The sequence below is a fragment of the Podarcis melisellensis genome, assembly GCF_964234715.1.
Source record: "Podarcis melisellensis genome assembly, chromosome: 13".
NCBI classification, from domain to species: domain Eukaryota; kingdom Metazoa; phylum Chordata; class Lepidosauria; order Squamata; family Lacertidae; genus Podarcis; species Podarcis melisellensis.
In genome coordinates, this window is record NC_138545.1 from 30,649,276 (window position 1) to 30,662,507 (window position 13,232).

The following is a 13,232-nucleotide window of genomic DNA, read 5'->3' on the forward strand; positions in this document are numbered from 1 at the left end:
CATCCAAGCTGGAGGCCATCAGTACATCCTCTGGTGGCAACTTCTGAAACTTTTATGAACTGTGTGAAGAAGGTACTTTTGTGTGTCCTGTATCTCCCACCAGACAGCATTAGCTGTGTTAGTCTCTTGCCATAATGATTTCGTTAGTCTCTAAGGTGTTGTTTCCCCCACCATTCAGCTTGACCTTTCACTGTCATGAGGAAGAGAGAAAAACCTCCCCATCCACTTTTTCCACACCATGAATAATTTAATATATTGGCAGGGAGGGCTCAGCATTCTCCATATGATTTTTTAAAACGTTTGGATAAGAAGAAAACAACAACAATTTTGTACGCAGATGCCTTGGGTGGCATCAAGAGAAAAGCAAAGGGTTTATTTATTTTTTTGGACTTCTTTTGTTTTCGGTGGTCAGCAGGTTGCCAACCACGGCACTGATGCATGATGGGTGAGAAACAAGAGTCTGGACAAAAGGCATGCTGCAAAATAATGGGGAAGTAGCATGGGAGACAGTGATGTTGGGCATCTGATCAACTTTGAAGGATACCGCTGGGCAGATGGATCAACAACAGCTTGGATGAACTACTTCTTGCGGGTAGCATGCTCTCTGCCCATTCTCTGGCAGTTTTCTAGAAAAGATAAGGAAAAACAAGATTGAATTACTATAGCAAAAAAAGCATCAATGGTGCTGTCCATTACCATTTCATTCAACAGAAACCTTTTTAAGTTCATGTACACATAATACATTTTAGATGACTGCATCATTCAGCAAATCAGAGATCCATTACTATCCAGTTGTAGGTATTGTAAAATAGTTCATAGCACGCCAATCTGTGACCAGGCAGATTACCCTTGTGGTCCTTGCTATGCCCCCATCACCACTATCTCTAAGGCACACATAACTATCTCAGAAAATAAAATAACTGCACAGATTTGCAATAAGCTCAAGGTGTAGTTGTGTTAGTTCGAATAATTTTCTTCTCCTACTCCCTTATTCTCAAAGACAGCTCTGCTCTATAAAGCCCAGAAACTCAAAAACTCTCGAAACAATGATTGGCCCATTTAGAGATAGTGTCTTTTTATAGCTCTGAATGCAAATGAAAAAAAAATGCATATGGAAACTAGATTTTAGAACAGCAGATCCTAGACATTATCCAGTGGACCAAGAATTGTATGTCAGCTCCTAGGTTTCTATAACTGCATATGTGAGATTGGGACTCCAGGGCCCCCTTCACCAGCTTTGTTAAGAGACCAGTGCCTGAATTTTCTTATCTTCCTCTTTCCTTCCCATCCATTTTTCCTTCCTTGACATACTTTTTTAATTGCAAGCCCATAGGCAGGGCTTAAGACATTTTACTTGCCGTAAATAATAATACATACTCAAGACATCATAGCTCTGCTCTTCGGCCTGTTCTTACACCACCATCTGCTTGAGCCTCAGTCAGAATTTCAACTCAATCCAGCCTTGATTCAAGAATCAATGGCCCTCCAGATGTTGTTGGACTCCAACCCCCATTGGCCCCCAGCGTGGCCAATAATCAACATCTGGAGGGCCACAGGTTCCCCACTCCTGATTTAGGTCTCTTGGAGGACCTGGTTCTACCCCAGGCACCGCCTTTGTGCCAGCACATGACACAGGGACCAAATGCTGTGGAGTTCTCCCACCCCCACCCCCATTTCCTTATAGGTATTGGGGATGCAAAGGCTAGAACAGAGTGGGGGATATTTCTTACCTTATGCGTTCTGTTCCTGCGATCTAGTGGTGTAAATGGCCCCCGTGGCAGGCATGACCTGCAGAATGGGTCACATAAGTGTGGGATGTCCGGACTTCGCCAGATCTTCCACCTGATGTGCTGCTGGCTCTAGCTGCTCCTCCCCCTCCGCCACTGCAGAGAAAGAAGAAGAGTCTTGATCAGCGAGGCTACAAATCAATTCTGACAAAATACAGCAGCAGGGAGGCCCCAACCCCGTGCATTGGCCATCAGCTGCTGTTCTATCTAAGCTGAATATTTCCTTATAAGCTGGAGAAGATTGTGTGGGTTTAGGAATCACTTGCACCTGCACTTAATCATAGAACTGTAGAATTGTAGCATTGGAAGGGACCCTGAGAGTCATCTAGTCCAACCTCCTGCCATGCAGGAATCATCACTAAAGCATCCATGACCAGACTCAGACCTGCCTAGCTTTAGCAAGGAAGTGGTGAAGTGTTCCCTTAAGACCACAGGTGACACAGTACTGAAACTATTATGTAAGTCGCCTGGATGAAAGACTTCCTGGAAACCTGATGCAAAGCACTCTGAGTTTGTCAAGGGGACAGCAGGCTATCTATGAAACAAATAAGATATTAAATCTAGCATCTGAAGAGTATCCTGGAGAAGGGGCACACTCGTGTCCTAAAATGAACTGTGCATCATATGGATTTGAGTGCAGCTTATTATCTCCCATTACTTGGATACATGATGCTAAATCCTATATTTGAGAAGAAGGCAGCAACCCTAATCGATACCACGCTGTGTGATGGAAAATGAGGTCCCCTTTTCACTGTGCGGCATGAAAGCATAGCAAACTGTCCATTGAAAAAGAGTGTATCCTTTAATCCCTTCCTCCAAAGGCAGCATGGCAGCTGGATTTAGTCATGTTCCCTCTTCCTCACAGCTGAGCTGTAATCTGAAAATAATTGGGCAGTGAAGGGGGAAGATTTCCCCCCATGCTATTCATCTTATTATAGATCAAGCTCAGCAGTGGGGGGAAAGGAAGCCAAGGAAAGTGGGAAAGGCCTGGGGAGAGACTGATGGGCCGAAAGAGGAGGACCTGTGAACTGTTCCACACCCTAGTATGATCCTTCTCATAGAGGTGACATACATGCCCCAAAACTGATCAGGTTATAAGTGGCGAGGATTAACCCTTAACTCTTTGTTAAGTGCTTGCTGTTCCTTCAATGAGTTTAGGGCAGTGCTTTTTCCTTCACACACACAAAAAACCAGTGAGTTGGGTTTGCCTTAAGAAGGAACAGCTCACCCAAGATTACCCAAGCTGCTTCAGAGCAGAGCAAGAATTTGACTCTTGAGTTCCCACATCCAAAAGAACTAGTTGCTATAATAAAAACAGCACTTAGCATTTTGTGTGTGAGAGAGAGAGCACACATTTCTATACAAATTACTCAGTATACCTGAAGGAGCATCTCCACCCCCATCTTTCAGCCCGGACACTGAGGTCCAGCTCTGAGGGCCTTCTAGCAGTTCCCTCACTGCAAGAAGTGAAGTTACAGGGAATCAGGCAGAGGTAGTGGCGCCCGCCCTGTGGAACGCCCTCCCATCAGATGTCAAGGAAATAAACAACTATCTGACTTTTAGAAGACATCTGGAAGCTGCCCTGTTTAGAGAAGTTTTTAATGTTTGATGTTTTATCGTGTTTTTAGTCTTCTGTTGGGAGCTGCCCAGAGTGGCTGGGTAAAAATAATAAACTGTTGCTGTTGCTGTTACTTGACTGAAGAATTGCACTGCAAAATCAGCCAAGTGCAAATTTCGAAAAATGCCTGTGTTTCAGTTTTGAGAAGTGTCAATTGGGTAGGTTTGCCTTTAAGCGCACGCTTTTGGAAAAGTGCATTTGTTAAGCTGCGTTAATCAGCTTCAACTGCATGAAACTGCATTTCCAGTAGGTGCTTGAATCCCACCAGCAAAACATTGACAGTCTGGAGGTGACTGACGTCTCTGCACGCTACTTACACTATATCATGCTGCCCGCCCTCCAGCAAGCAGCGGTACGTAGCGATCTCCTGCTCCAGCCGGCTTTTGACATCAAGGAGCTCTGTGTATTCATGGTTCTGGCACTCCATTTCCGAGCGCAGCTCTGCCAGCTGCTGCTCCAGGCAGGAGATGCGCTCCTGAAGCTCGCCCAAGTGGTTGTTGTAGCGGTGCTCCGTTTCAGCCAGGGAGGCTTCCAGGGTGTCCCTCTGGGAAACAAAACAGAACCCACCATTTCTCTTTTATAACAGGAGTGCAGTTATGGAAGATAAGCATAACCATTGTGTTAATTAATACAAAATAAAGAGGTTTTAATTTCTCTCAGCAAGGTTGTTGTGGGGATTAAATGAGGACGTAACTGTGTACACCATTTTCAGCTCATTGGGGTGAAAGATATAAGTGGAATGAATAAATGTTGCTTTTAGGCCCCATCTGCACTATACATTTAAAGCCTAAGAATTATGGGAAATGTAGTTTGTTGTGGGTGCTGAGAGTTGCTAAGAGACCCCTAGTCCCCTCCCAGAGCTGCAGTTGCCACAGTGCTTTAACTATCAACCCCTCTTCACAGGGGAGGGGAACTATGGGAGGGGAATGGGGAGGGGTGGTCTCCTAACAATTCTCAGAACTCACAACAAACTACAGCTTCCAGAATCCTTTGGGGGAAGCCATGGCTGTTTAAAGTGGAATCATAGTGCTTTAAATGTATGGCATGAATGGGGCCATAGTAGGCAAAAGGGAGGGGGGATGGAGGGAGGGACACAGACTAGCATCAGAAATATTCCCTTGCAAGTTGTTCTTTTTCTTTCATTTGATTTACACTGTTAAGTAAAAATTCATAAGTGAGCTGGGCTGTGAACATGGTTTTTCCCAGGCATGGGAAACTGGCTGCCAACCTGTCAATCACCTGATGTCACAGCTGATCACTGGGGCTTGCAAAGCCACATGCACTGCATGTCCCGATGATTAGCATAGTGTTGGGGCTACACTTCCTTGCACAGAGCGATGCAAGCGTGCATCAGGTTGCCCTGTTCAGTCTCAGCCACTAAAGCACAATGGTAAGGAAAGGGGTGGAGGAAGGTCAGGTGAAGCTGGATTAAATTCCTTCTCCAGGAATTCTGAACCTAGAGTCTAGAGCAGCCTTTCTCAACCTGTGGGTCCCCAGATGTTGTTGAACTACAACTCCCATCACCTCTAGCTAGCAAGGCCAGAGCTCAGGGATGATGGGAGTTGTAGTCCAACAACATCTGGGGACCTACAGGTTGAGAACCGCTGGTCTAGAGTAAAACCCAAGAGGGGAGAGCAGGGGTGAGCACACCAGCTCCCCATCATCATTGTTCTCATTGCCCTTCTCCAGTTGTGGCTTGTGCCAGTTCACTGCATGAAGGCATGCTGCTGCCTGCTGTAGTTTATTGCTGTCTACCACCCCAACAGCATGCAGCTCCAATGATACCAAGGGAAACTCCTGCTCTCTCTTTTACCAGGCTGCACTGGGCATCATAGTCAATCTCCAGGGCTTGCAGTTGGCGTCTCAGTTCCGTGACCTTGTTGTTGCTTTCTTCGATCTCCTGGCTGCTGGTGGAGACATCACGATTCACCTCCTCGATCTGTAATGTGTGGAATTAGGGAAAGGATGAAGCTCAGCTTTGCACACAAAAGGTGATCCCTGACATCTCAAAGCCTGAAGTCTCGGAAGAGCCATTGTCAGTCAGGCAAGACAGCGCTAAGCTAGACAAGACAGATGGTCTGACTAAGTGTACAGCAGCTTCCTATGTTTCTCCTCACTGAGGGTATTTCTGGGGCTTCCTTCTAAATATGTGACAATGCAAAGGGGAAAGTACTCACGGAAGTGTCCCAATGAATGGGATCCTTTTCGGCAGCATCAATTGCAGATGCAGAGGTCCTGATGCGGGTTGGGCCCACAGTAAGGAGAGGTTTTACAACACCCTAAGCCCCACCCCTGAATTAGACTCCTGATCTGGACAGAGATTCCCATGCTGGCTATTTGTCCAAAAAGCACCTTCCCTTAAGAGTAGACCTGCTTGGCCAACATGATATGGTGGAGCAATCTATAGAGGATGCATAATATCTCTAGTAATGTAAGAGATCATGAAAGGAGAGTGCCTCTGAGCATATTCAGAGTATTTGCCCCCAATGTGTAACAAAGCAAGCAGCCCATATGCAACTAGAAATAAGTGTAAATAGTTTCTCCATGTCTAGGGGTTGACATCCAAGCAGGCTTGAAATATTTGGAATTAACCACTGACTGGATCCATTGCACTTTTCAATTCTTCTTGAATTCTTTTTCAGTCCCCGTTGTACCTCTGCTTTATGTGTTATGGACTTGGAGGTGTACAGCTTACCTTGGATCCATACCATGCTTCAACCTCCTTGCGGTTGCCGTCTATCATTGCCTCATACTTGCACCTCATCTCTTCCAGGATCTTCCTCAGATCCGGTCCAGGGCAAGCATTGACTTCCACATTGACATCGCCGGTTGACTGGTTCTTCAGGCAGGTGACTTCCTGCAAAAAAAAGATTGCAAGCCAAATGAAACCTCTGCCCACCCCCATGGCAGATTCTCACCTCCCATTTTCTACTATCCATTCTACCCCCAATGAACTCTCTAATGAGAACTGCCATGAAGTCAATGAAGGCTGAAAGCAGGAGATCTCTCTCAAGGAGGCAAGGTGGATCCTCTCTGGACCAACAGTGAATGGCAGTGCCATTCTGGGGCTGTGCCACTTCAAAATGCATGTGACTGAATACCCCTTAATATAAAGAGGCTCCTGCATTGTAGTGATATGTTAACTATGCAAGTGAAAGGAAGAGTCCCTAGGCCAGAGGTGGTCAGGCTGTGGCCCTCCAGTTTCCATTGGACTCCAACTCCCATCAGCCCCATCAGAGTTTTGCCAGTGACTGATGCTCTGCCACTTAATAGATCAAAGTTTCTTCAGTGGCTGTAAATGCACTCAGCTACCCACATCTTAGATCCAATCTACTCATTTTATAAAGCTGTGCCATGTTCAAAAATGCCCTTGGGATCAAGAAAGCATCATTCCACATGTTCCATTTTGACTTCATTAAAGGAGAAGACGGTGTCCCTCACCTCCTCATGGTTCTTCTTCAGGCAACACAGCTCATCCTGCAAGTTCTCACACTGCACTTCCAGGTCAGACCTGCAGGCAGTCAGCTGATCCAGGATTTGATGCAGGCCATTGATGTCAGCCTCCACATTCTGACGGAGGCAGCATTCCGTCTCATACCTAAGCCGCAAAGAGCAGAGCATGAGAATTCCATTATTTGTTGCAGGATTATTATTTTGGTCCCTCCGCAGGGAAGGCCAATTGTGATCATCGCTCTTACAGCCTAGATCTTCAGGAGGGCTAGCTCTGATAGGCTTTCCCACATTGTGGGAAACGCATCTCCAACTTGAGATTGTATGCCACGGAGTATAGAAAGAGGAAACGCAGGGAAATATCCAACAAACAAGATGGTTTTGTTTGCTGATCACATTGTCAAGACTTGGCTTTGCTGCCCCAGGAAAAGTGTCACAGTCCCCCTCATGTGTCTTATAGCTGGAATGGAGAAACTGTGGACTTCCACAAGTTGATGGACTCCAGCTCCCATCAGTCCTAGCTAGCATAGCTAATAATGAGAGGTGAGGGGATCTGTAGCCCAGAAACTTCTGAAGGGCCAAAGGCTCCCCAAACTAGAGCAGAAATGGCCTTCAGTTCTGCAGAACTCCCTGTATTCCCACAGAATAGACACTTCCAATCCCTGATGGCTAGAAGGACAAACACCCCCATCTTCAGACAGTCCCAACAGCAGACAACCTGAGCCACTGAGAATATTCCCTCACTCGAACAATGGGACCCCATCTAATGCACACAGATTTGTTCCATATGCCCAATTGTTTACTGAGAAGTACTCACTTGGTTCTGAAGTCATCAGCAGTCAGCTTGCTGTTATCAATGCACAGCAGGAGTTTGTTGTTCTCCACACTTGTACAAATGAGCTGGGTACAGAAAAAGTTAACAAGAGACCAGTTAACACCCCTGCATGTGAAGATCTAGTTTTAAGATTCAGAGTGCATCAATCCACGCTAGATGTTTATCAGCCTTACTCTATCTTCATGCCAGTCTTCAGCCAGTGTGTGCAACTGGTCCATAATAGTTCCATATCTACACACAGGTGAACCACAAGTCAGCAAGCCACCATGATCACAAGTGGGTAGAAATTAATACCTTGTAGCCATTTTATCTTCAGGAGTTGTGTCAGCACTGGATTCTCCCCTCTCCAGCCTTGCACATGTTAAGCATTCCCAGCACTCCACAACCCTCCCCTCTGCTTCCTTTTGGGCTGGGGTGCCAAGAAGCATGGAGACCACTTAAATTCCTACTTGTAGAAGCCATTTCTACATAGTATGCCATTTACGTGCATGCATGGCAATAGCAGACAACATGGTGAGGCAGCAGTGCACACTTGACCTCCCAACAGATGAGTTACTGCTGATTGACAGGAAGGGGAGGGAAAGGAGAGACACGGTGGGGAGGTCACTGCGATGGAAGCACATCTACAAAGCCAATCCACACTCCTAACAGTGCATTTGTGTCATGCCAACCTCCCTGGTACATCATCCCACCTCCACTCCTTCCAAATAAGCAGCAGCGACTCCATTTTCAGGAGAACAGGTAAGCACTGATGCTCCACCACACAGTCTGCTACTGCACTGTGGGCCTAGCAAAACGCCATCCATGCAACCACAAACCATCCAAACTATACACAGGCTCCCACGCAGTTGGAATGATAGCAGTAGAAATTGCAGTGGAACATCATAGGTGGTACACCAATATGAAATGAAGATAATCATCTTGTAGGATTTTTTTTTTTAAGTCTTGCTGATCACAGTTCTAGTTTTGTACAGTCCACATCACACATCTGAACAAACCTTTCAACATTGAAAAATAGCAATACTGAGTTTTAAGGAAACAGAGTATCTACTGAATGAGTTTGGGAATTCCAAGAACAAGCTTAAGAGAATTTCAGTCCTTCGTCTTTCATGAATTGACTTGACACCACTGCCATTTCAGATCTGAGCTTAAGCCAAGGCCTGCTGTCTGTAGTCAGTTCAAAGGAAAGCGTGCAAGAATGACTAAAAGTTGGCTGTCAACTGGCACCCTACCTGGTTCTTATAATCTTCAATTTGCTGGTGGTAATGGCTGTAGTCCTTGGGTTCGCAGAGTGGGCCTTGCTTGGCATAAAATTCCCGGATCCGACACTCAAGCTCAGCATTCTCCTCCTCCAAGCACCGGACTTTGTCCAGGTAACTAGCTAGACGGTCGTTGAGGTTCTGCATGGTCATTTTCCCATCAAGGTTAGAGAACATGCCTCCGCAGAAAGGTTCGCTGACCATTCCGCCAACTACTGCAGGACCACCCATGCCACCAACCACGCCACCCATGGCACCAACCATACCAGGATGGGGGCCTCCAACCACACCACCCATGCCACCAACCATGCCAGCAGGAACACCTCCAACCACGCCACCCATGCCACCAACCATGCCAGCATGCCCACCACCAGCGCCACCAACTGCACCGCTCCTTGCAGCAACGCTCCCAGCATGAGAGCCGGCACTTCCCCCAAGATGTCCGCCACCAACAAAGGCCCCGCTGCAACTTCCGCTTGAGAACTGGCTTCTTCCTGTTCCGTAGGCACAAGTGGAGCCTCCTCCGACATGGCTCCGGCCAGAGAAGTTGGCTCTCCCGTTGCCTAGCCCGCAGGAAGTGTACCGTCCAGAGGAGACCGAGGAGACCCCTACCCTCCCTCCACCAAGGTTGCAGCTGCCGCTGCCGCTTCTTCCAGCTGTTAAGACGGTGTGCCTTGCGCTACAGCTCATTGTGATGGTGATGGAGGATCTCTAGTGCTAAGCAGGAAGCAAGAGGCACTGCTGGATGTAAAGTAAGACTGCTAGGCTCCGGGCCCCACCAGGTCTCTATTTATACTTTCTGCAGAGGGTGTCGCTAGTACTGGTTGAGCTCCTTTCTTGCTTTGTGTGTGAGGTGGTTCCCCCCCCCCCCTTTCTTCTAAACTCGTAGCATTGGATACTGTAATTATCTGTGCCACAGATCTCCCAAAGGCAAAGATATAATGAGATCTGAAGAAGATGCTGCGCGTGTCAGCAGCTCTCTGGGAGGGGGGGGGAACCCAACGAGAAGCAAAATGTTGTGTTGTTTGTGAGACACACTTGGCAAACAGATTGTGGCACAGCAGTGCATAATAGCCTCTTTTGCCTACAGGATGAAACACGGCTTTCCTGAGCCAGCCTAATTTTGTTCCACAGCTGGAATGCAATCTCGTCAATTTAAGGATGAGACAAAACAACTCAGTTTTCGAACTTTGATTGATTGAGTGTTGAAAAGCGCCTCCTTTTCGCCGACAACGTTGACACTTCTTGAGAAATAGCTGCCTGACTTGATCTTGTTTGAAACGGATTTCGTCTACCCTCAGTGATGTCATCAAGTTGACAAATTTGATTGACTGTGTGGTATTGGTGGTGTCGCTCTCTTCATTCCGTGATCCCTGATTGGCTGGGCTCACCTATGTCCCATTGTCCTCATTCTCAGCCTCCCTGATTTGCCCCAGTAACTTTATTCTGTAGTCAGATATGATTTGCATTTATCACATCGTTGCATCATTGTATTCATCAAAGGACTCCTGCTTTGCTGAGGGGGTCACTCTTACGACCCATTTAGGAAGGAAAAAGAAGCTGAGACTGGGAGGGGGTAGGTGGTACTAAAGCTCCTGTAGCTAAGAAGGAACAATGTCACTGAATGGGGAGAAAGGGGAGTAACACATTTCTGTTTTCCTCCGAAAAATCAAAATCTAAGGACACACACACAACTCTAGTAGAATTGAAACATGACCCATTTTAAGCATGAAAACAGTTGTGTTTCCCAATTCAATATATAGCTGAAAATTATCGCTCAAATGCTGAATGAATATTCGCAAATAATCAAAGGTTGAATATGAATTTTTTACTCAAAATTTAAGCCAGTGTGGTGGATTGGTTAGAGCAGCCTTCCCTAAACTGATGCCCTCCAGGTTTTTTGGACTGTAACATCCATCATCCCTGACCATTATCCATTAGCTTAGGACTGCTGGGAGATTTAGTCCAAAACATCTAAAGATCACTAGTTTGGCTAACGCTGCTCTAACCACTCAACAACCCTGTCTTAAATTTAGTGTAATAGCTCTGAAGTAAGTTTGGCCATATAACAATACAGAGGCTCTACATTTTACAGCCTGAAATTTAATATTGTTGCCTGCTATTTCAAATGGGTGCAGAGGTGGGATCATTGCCTTTTGGCAAATACAAATGTCAGTGGAATTTTGAACAATCTGGTGACTTTTCAGTATATATTAAGCATCAGTATGTGCAGCAAATAATTTTGTGAAGCAAATTCATTTTGCTGGGTTGTGGGGGGGTGGAATAATAAGTTACTATGGCATTACCCGGTGTCCTCTCAAAGAAGCCCTCCACCCCAACTTGAGTGGGACTGCATTATTTCCCATTTCAGTCCCAACCTTAGCTTTAGCCTTGCTGCTTCGCTGCGTTTTTCGGTTCTCCATTTTCTCACTCGACAAAATAATTCCCCAGTCAACATTTTTCTTGTGGTACTTCTCAAGAAGGGTGTTGCCTGTCCAACGATGTTTGACTTCAGAAGTGTCTCTTATTTATTTGCTTGCGGGATTTGGGGCTAGCTAATTACTCTGGTTATTAAATCTCATTCTCTCTACTGGCATAATAGCCCAAAGGGGCTGCTGATTATACATCTTCTGAGTCCTTTGTGGTACTGACAAATGTTTGCTCTTAATGAAATTGGAGTTTCTGCCATACGGACTTAAGTTTACCGCCCACTTTCTGCACTTCAGGCCCAACACCACCAAGAGTTTAAATAGTGAAAGTTGAGGGCTTCACCAGTCTCACCACCCTCCTAACACTGCTGAGATGAGCTGCCCATTCACCCAAAAGGCAAAAGTCAAGGAATAAACAGCTACAGTGGTACCTTAGGTTAAGTACTTAATTCGTTCCAGAGGTTCGTTCTTAACCTGAAACTGTTCTTAACCTGAGGTACCACTTTAGCTAATGGAGCCTCCAGCTGCTGCCGCTGCCGCCGCCGCACAATTTATGTTCTCATCCTGAAGCAAAGTTCTTAACCCGAGGTACTATTTCTGGGTTAGCGGAGTCTGTAACCTGAAGCATCTGTAACCTGAAGTGTCTGTAACCCGAGGTACCACTGTATTCTGTTCACTTAGAAATATTTTAGAGTGGGAGGAAATTAGGGTTCACTGGCGTGGCCCTTATTTTGAGAACTAGATGAAATTATACATCTGGTCTCCCATAGTCCAATGGTACCAGAGCCTTCTAAGCTGAACTGGCCATTTTAAAGATTTTTTTGGGGGGGGGTGTTGGCATTCTGGTAACATTTTCAGTAGAAATAAGCAAATGAAAACTCAATGGACCTTTGCTCTGATTCAGTGGTAACGAATGGGTTTTTCCCAAGGGGAAGCGATGGGGCAAAGAGAAGTGTGGACAAGCCCTCTGTTTATTAGAACTGAGTTCACACCATTGTTTTAGCTGCAACCAACCAGTTTGTTAACCTTTCTTCACTAGGACAACAGTGTCTGTTGGAAACCCCCAAAGCAAGCACACAGGTACTGCCCGGGCAGATGGTTTAGCTGGTTGACTCATCTGAGGCTAAAGCTACTGTAAACTGAGTTAATTACCTCAAGCCTTGCTCGTAGAAATGGCCCAGAAGCCTGGGTTTATTTCCAAGTAATGATAAACTTCCATCCCAAATCCCTTTTAATGTACTCCTACCTAGTCAGTCTATCTCTCTACGCTTTCCCCCCAGCCAGTGCAGAAGGAAATTAAAACTTAAATGCCAGCTTCAAAGGAACTGGGTGCCTCAGCAAGAAACCCTCAGGTCACAACCTCAACCAGCTGAAACTCTTAACTTCATGGCAATTCCTGGTTTGCAAGACGTTCCCGGCTGTGGAGGGGACATTATGGTTGATGAGATTCTCAGAATGTGGGGTTTGCCTTGGCACAACGGGGAAATGGACAATTGCCAGGGGAAGAACGGCTTCCTCCTGGCTATGTTCCTCCCAGCTCTCCCATAGCTGCTTGGCGCCATATGTCCGAGTGAACCCCGCCGCACCTCTAAACCACCACAGATAAGCCTCCACTTGCTCTCATTTGGAAGAAGCTCGACGTTTTCTTTTCAAAGAATTTTTTTATTTTCAATGCAAAATTACAACAAAAATTACAAACATTGAATCCAAAATAAAGCAGTACAAACGGGGGGGGGCGGGGGGACAAAAGAGAAAAAAGAACAAAAAAACCCCCACATCTACAAATAAAACCATATCATCTTTCTAATCATTACGTACATATACACATACTGACTTCCTTCTTTGTTCTAAGAC

At 46.0% G+C, this 13,232-nt stretch overlaps 1 protein-coding gene across 1 annotated transcript; it reads right to left on the minus strand.

The window, feature by feature from the left end:
* Nucleotides 1-347: 347 nt before the first annotated feature.
* On the minus strand, nucleotides 348-9,695 carry LOC309355596 (keratin, type I cytoskeletal 19-like). The gene is made up of 8 exons (XM_081886565.1): nucleotides 8,923-9,695; nucleotides 7,673-7,755; nucleotides 6,847-7,003; nucleotides 6,101-6,262; nucleotides 5,219-5,344; nucleotides 3,723-3,949; nucleotides 1,731-1,883; nucleotides 348-626 (listed from the first exon to the last, which is right to left on the minus strand). The coding sequence occupies exons 1-7, from the start codon at nucleotides 9,637-9,639 to the stop codon at nucleotides 1,754-1,756; spliced, it is 1,602 nt and encodes a 533-aa protein (XP_081742691.1). The 5' UTR covers nucleotides 9,640-9,695; the 3' UTR covers nucleotides 348-626; nucleotides 1,731-1,753.
* Between the last annotated feature and the right edge of the window lie 3,537 nt (nucleotides 9,696-13,232).

Coding starts and splice junctions, on each gene's coding strand:
- LOC309355596 (XM_081886565.1), bottom strand. CDS start 9,639: ATGAGCTGTAGCGCAAGGCACACCGTCTTAACAGCTGGAAGAAGCGGC. Junction 7,756..8,922: donor TTGAAGATTATAAGAACCAG/GTAGGGTGCCAG, acceptor TTCTGTACCCAG/CTCATTTGTACAAGTGTGGA. Junction 6,263..6,846: donor TGAAGAAGAACCATGAGGAG/GTGAGGGACACC, acceptor TTTTTTTTGCAG/GAAGTCACCTGCCTGAAGAA.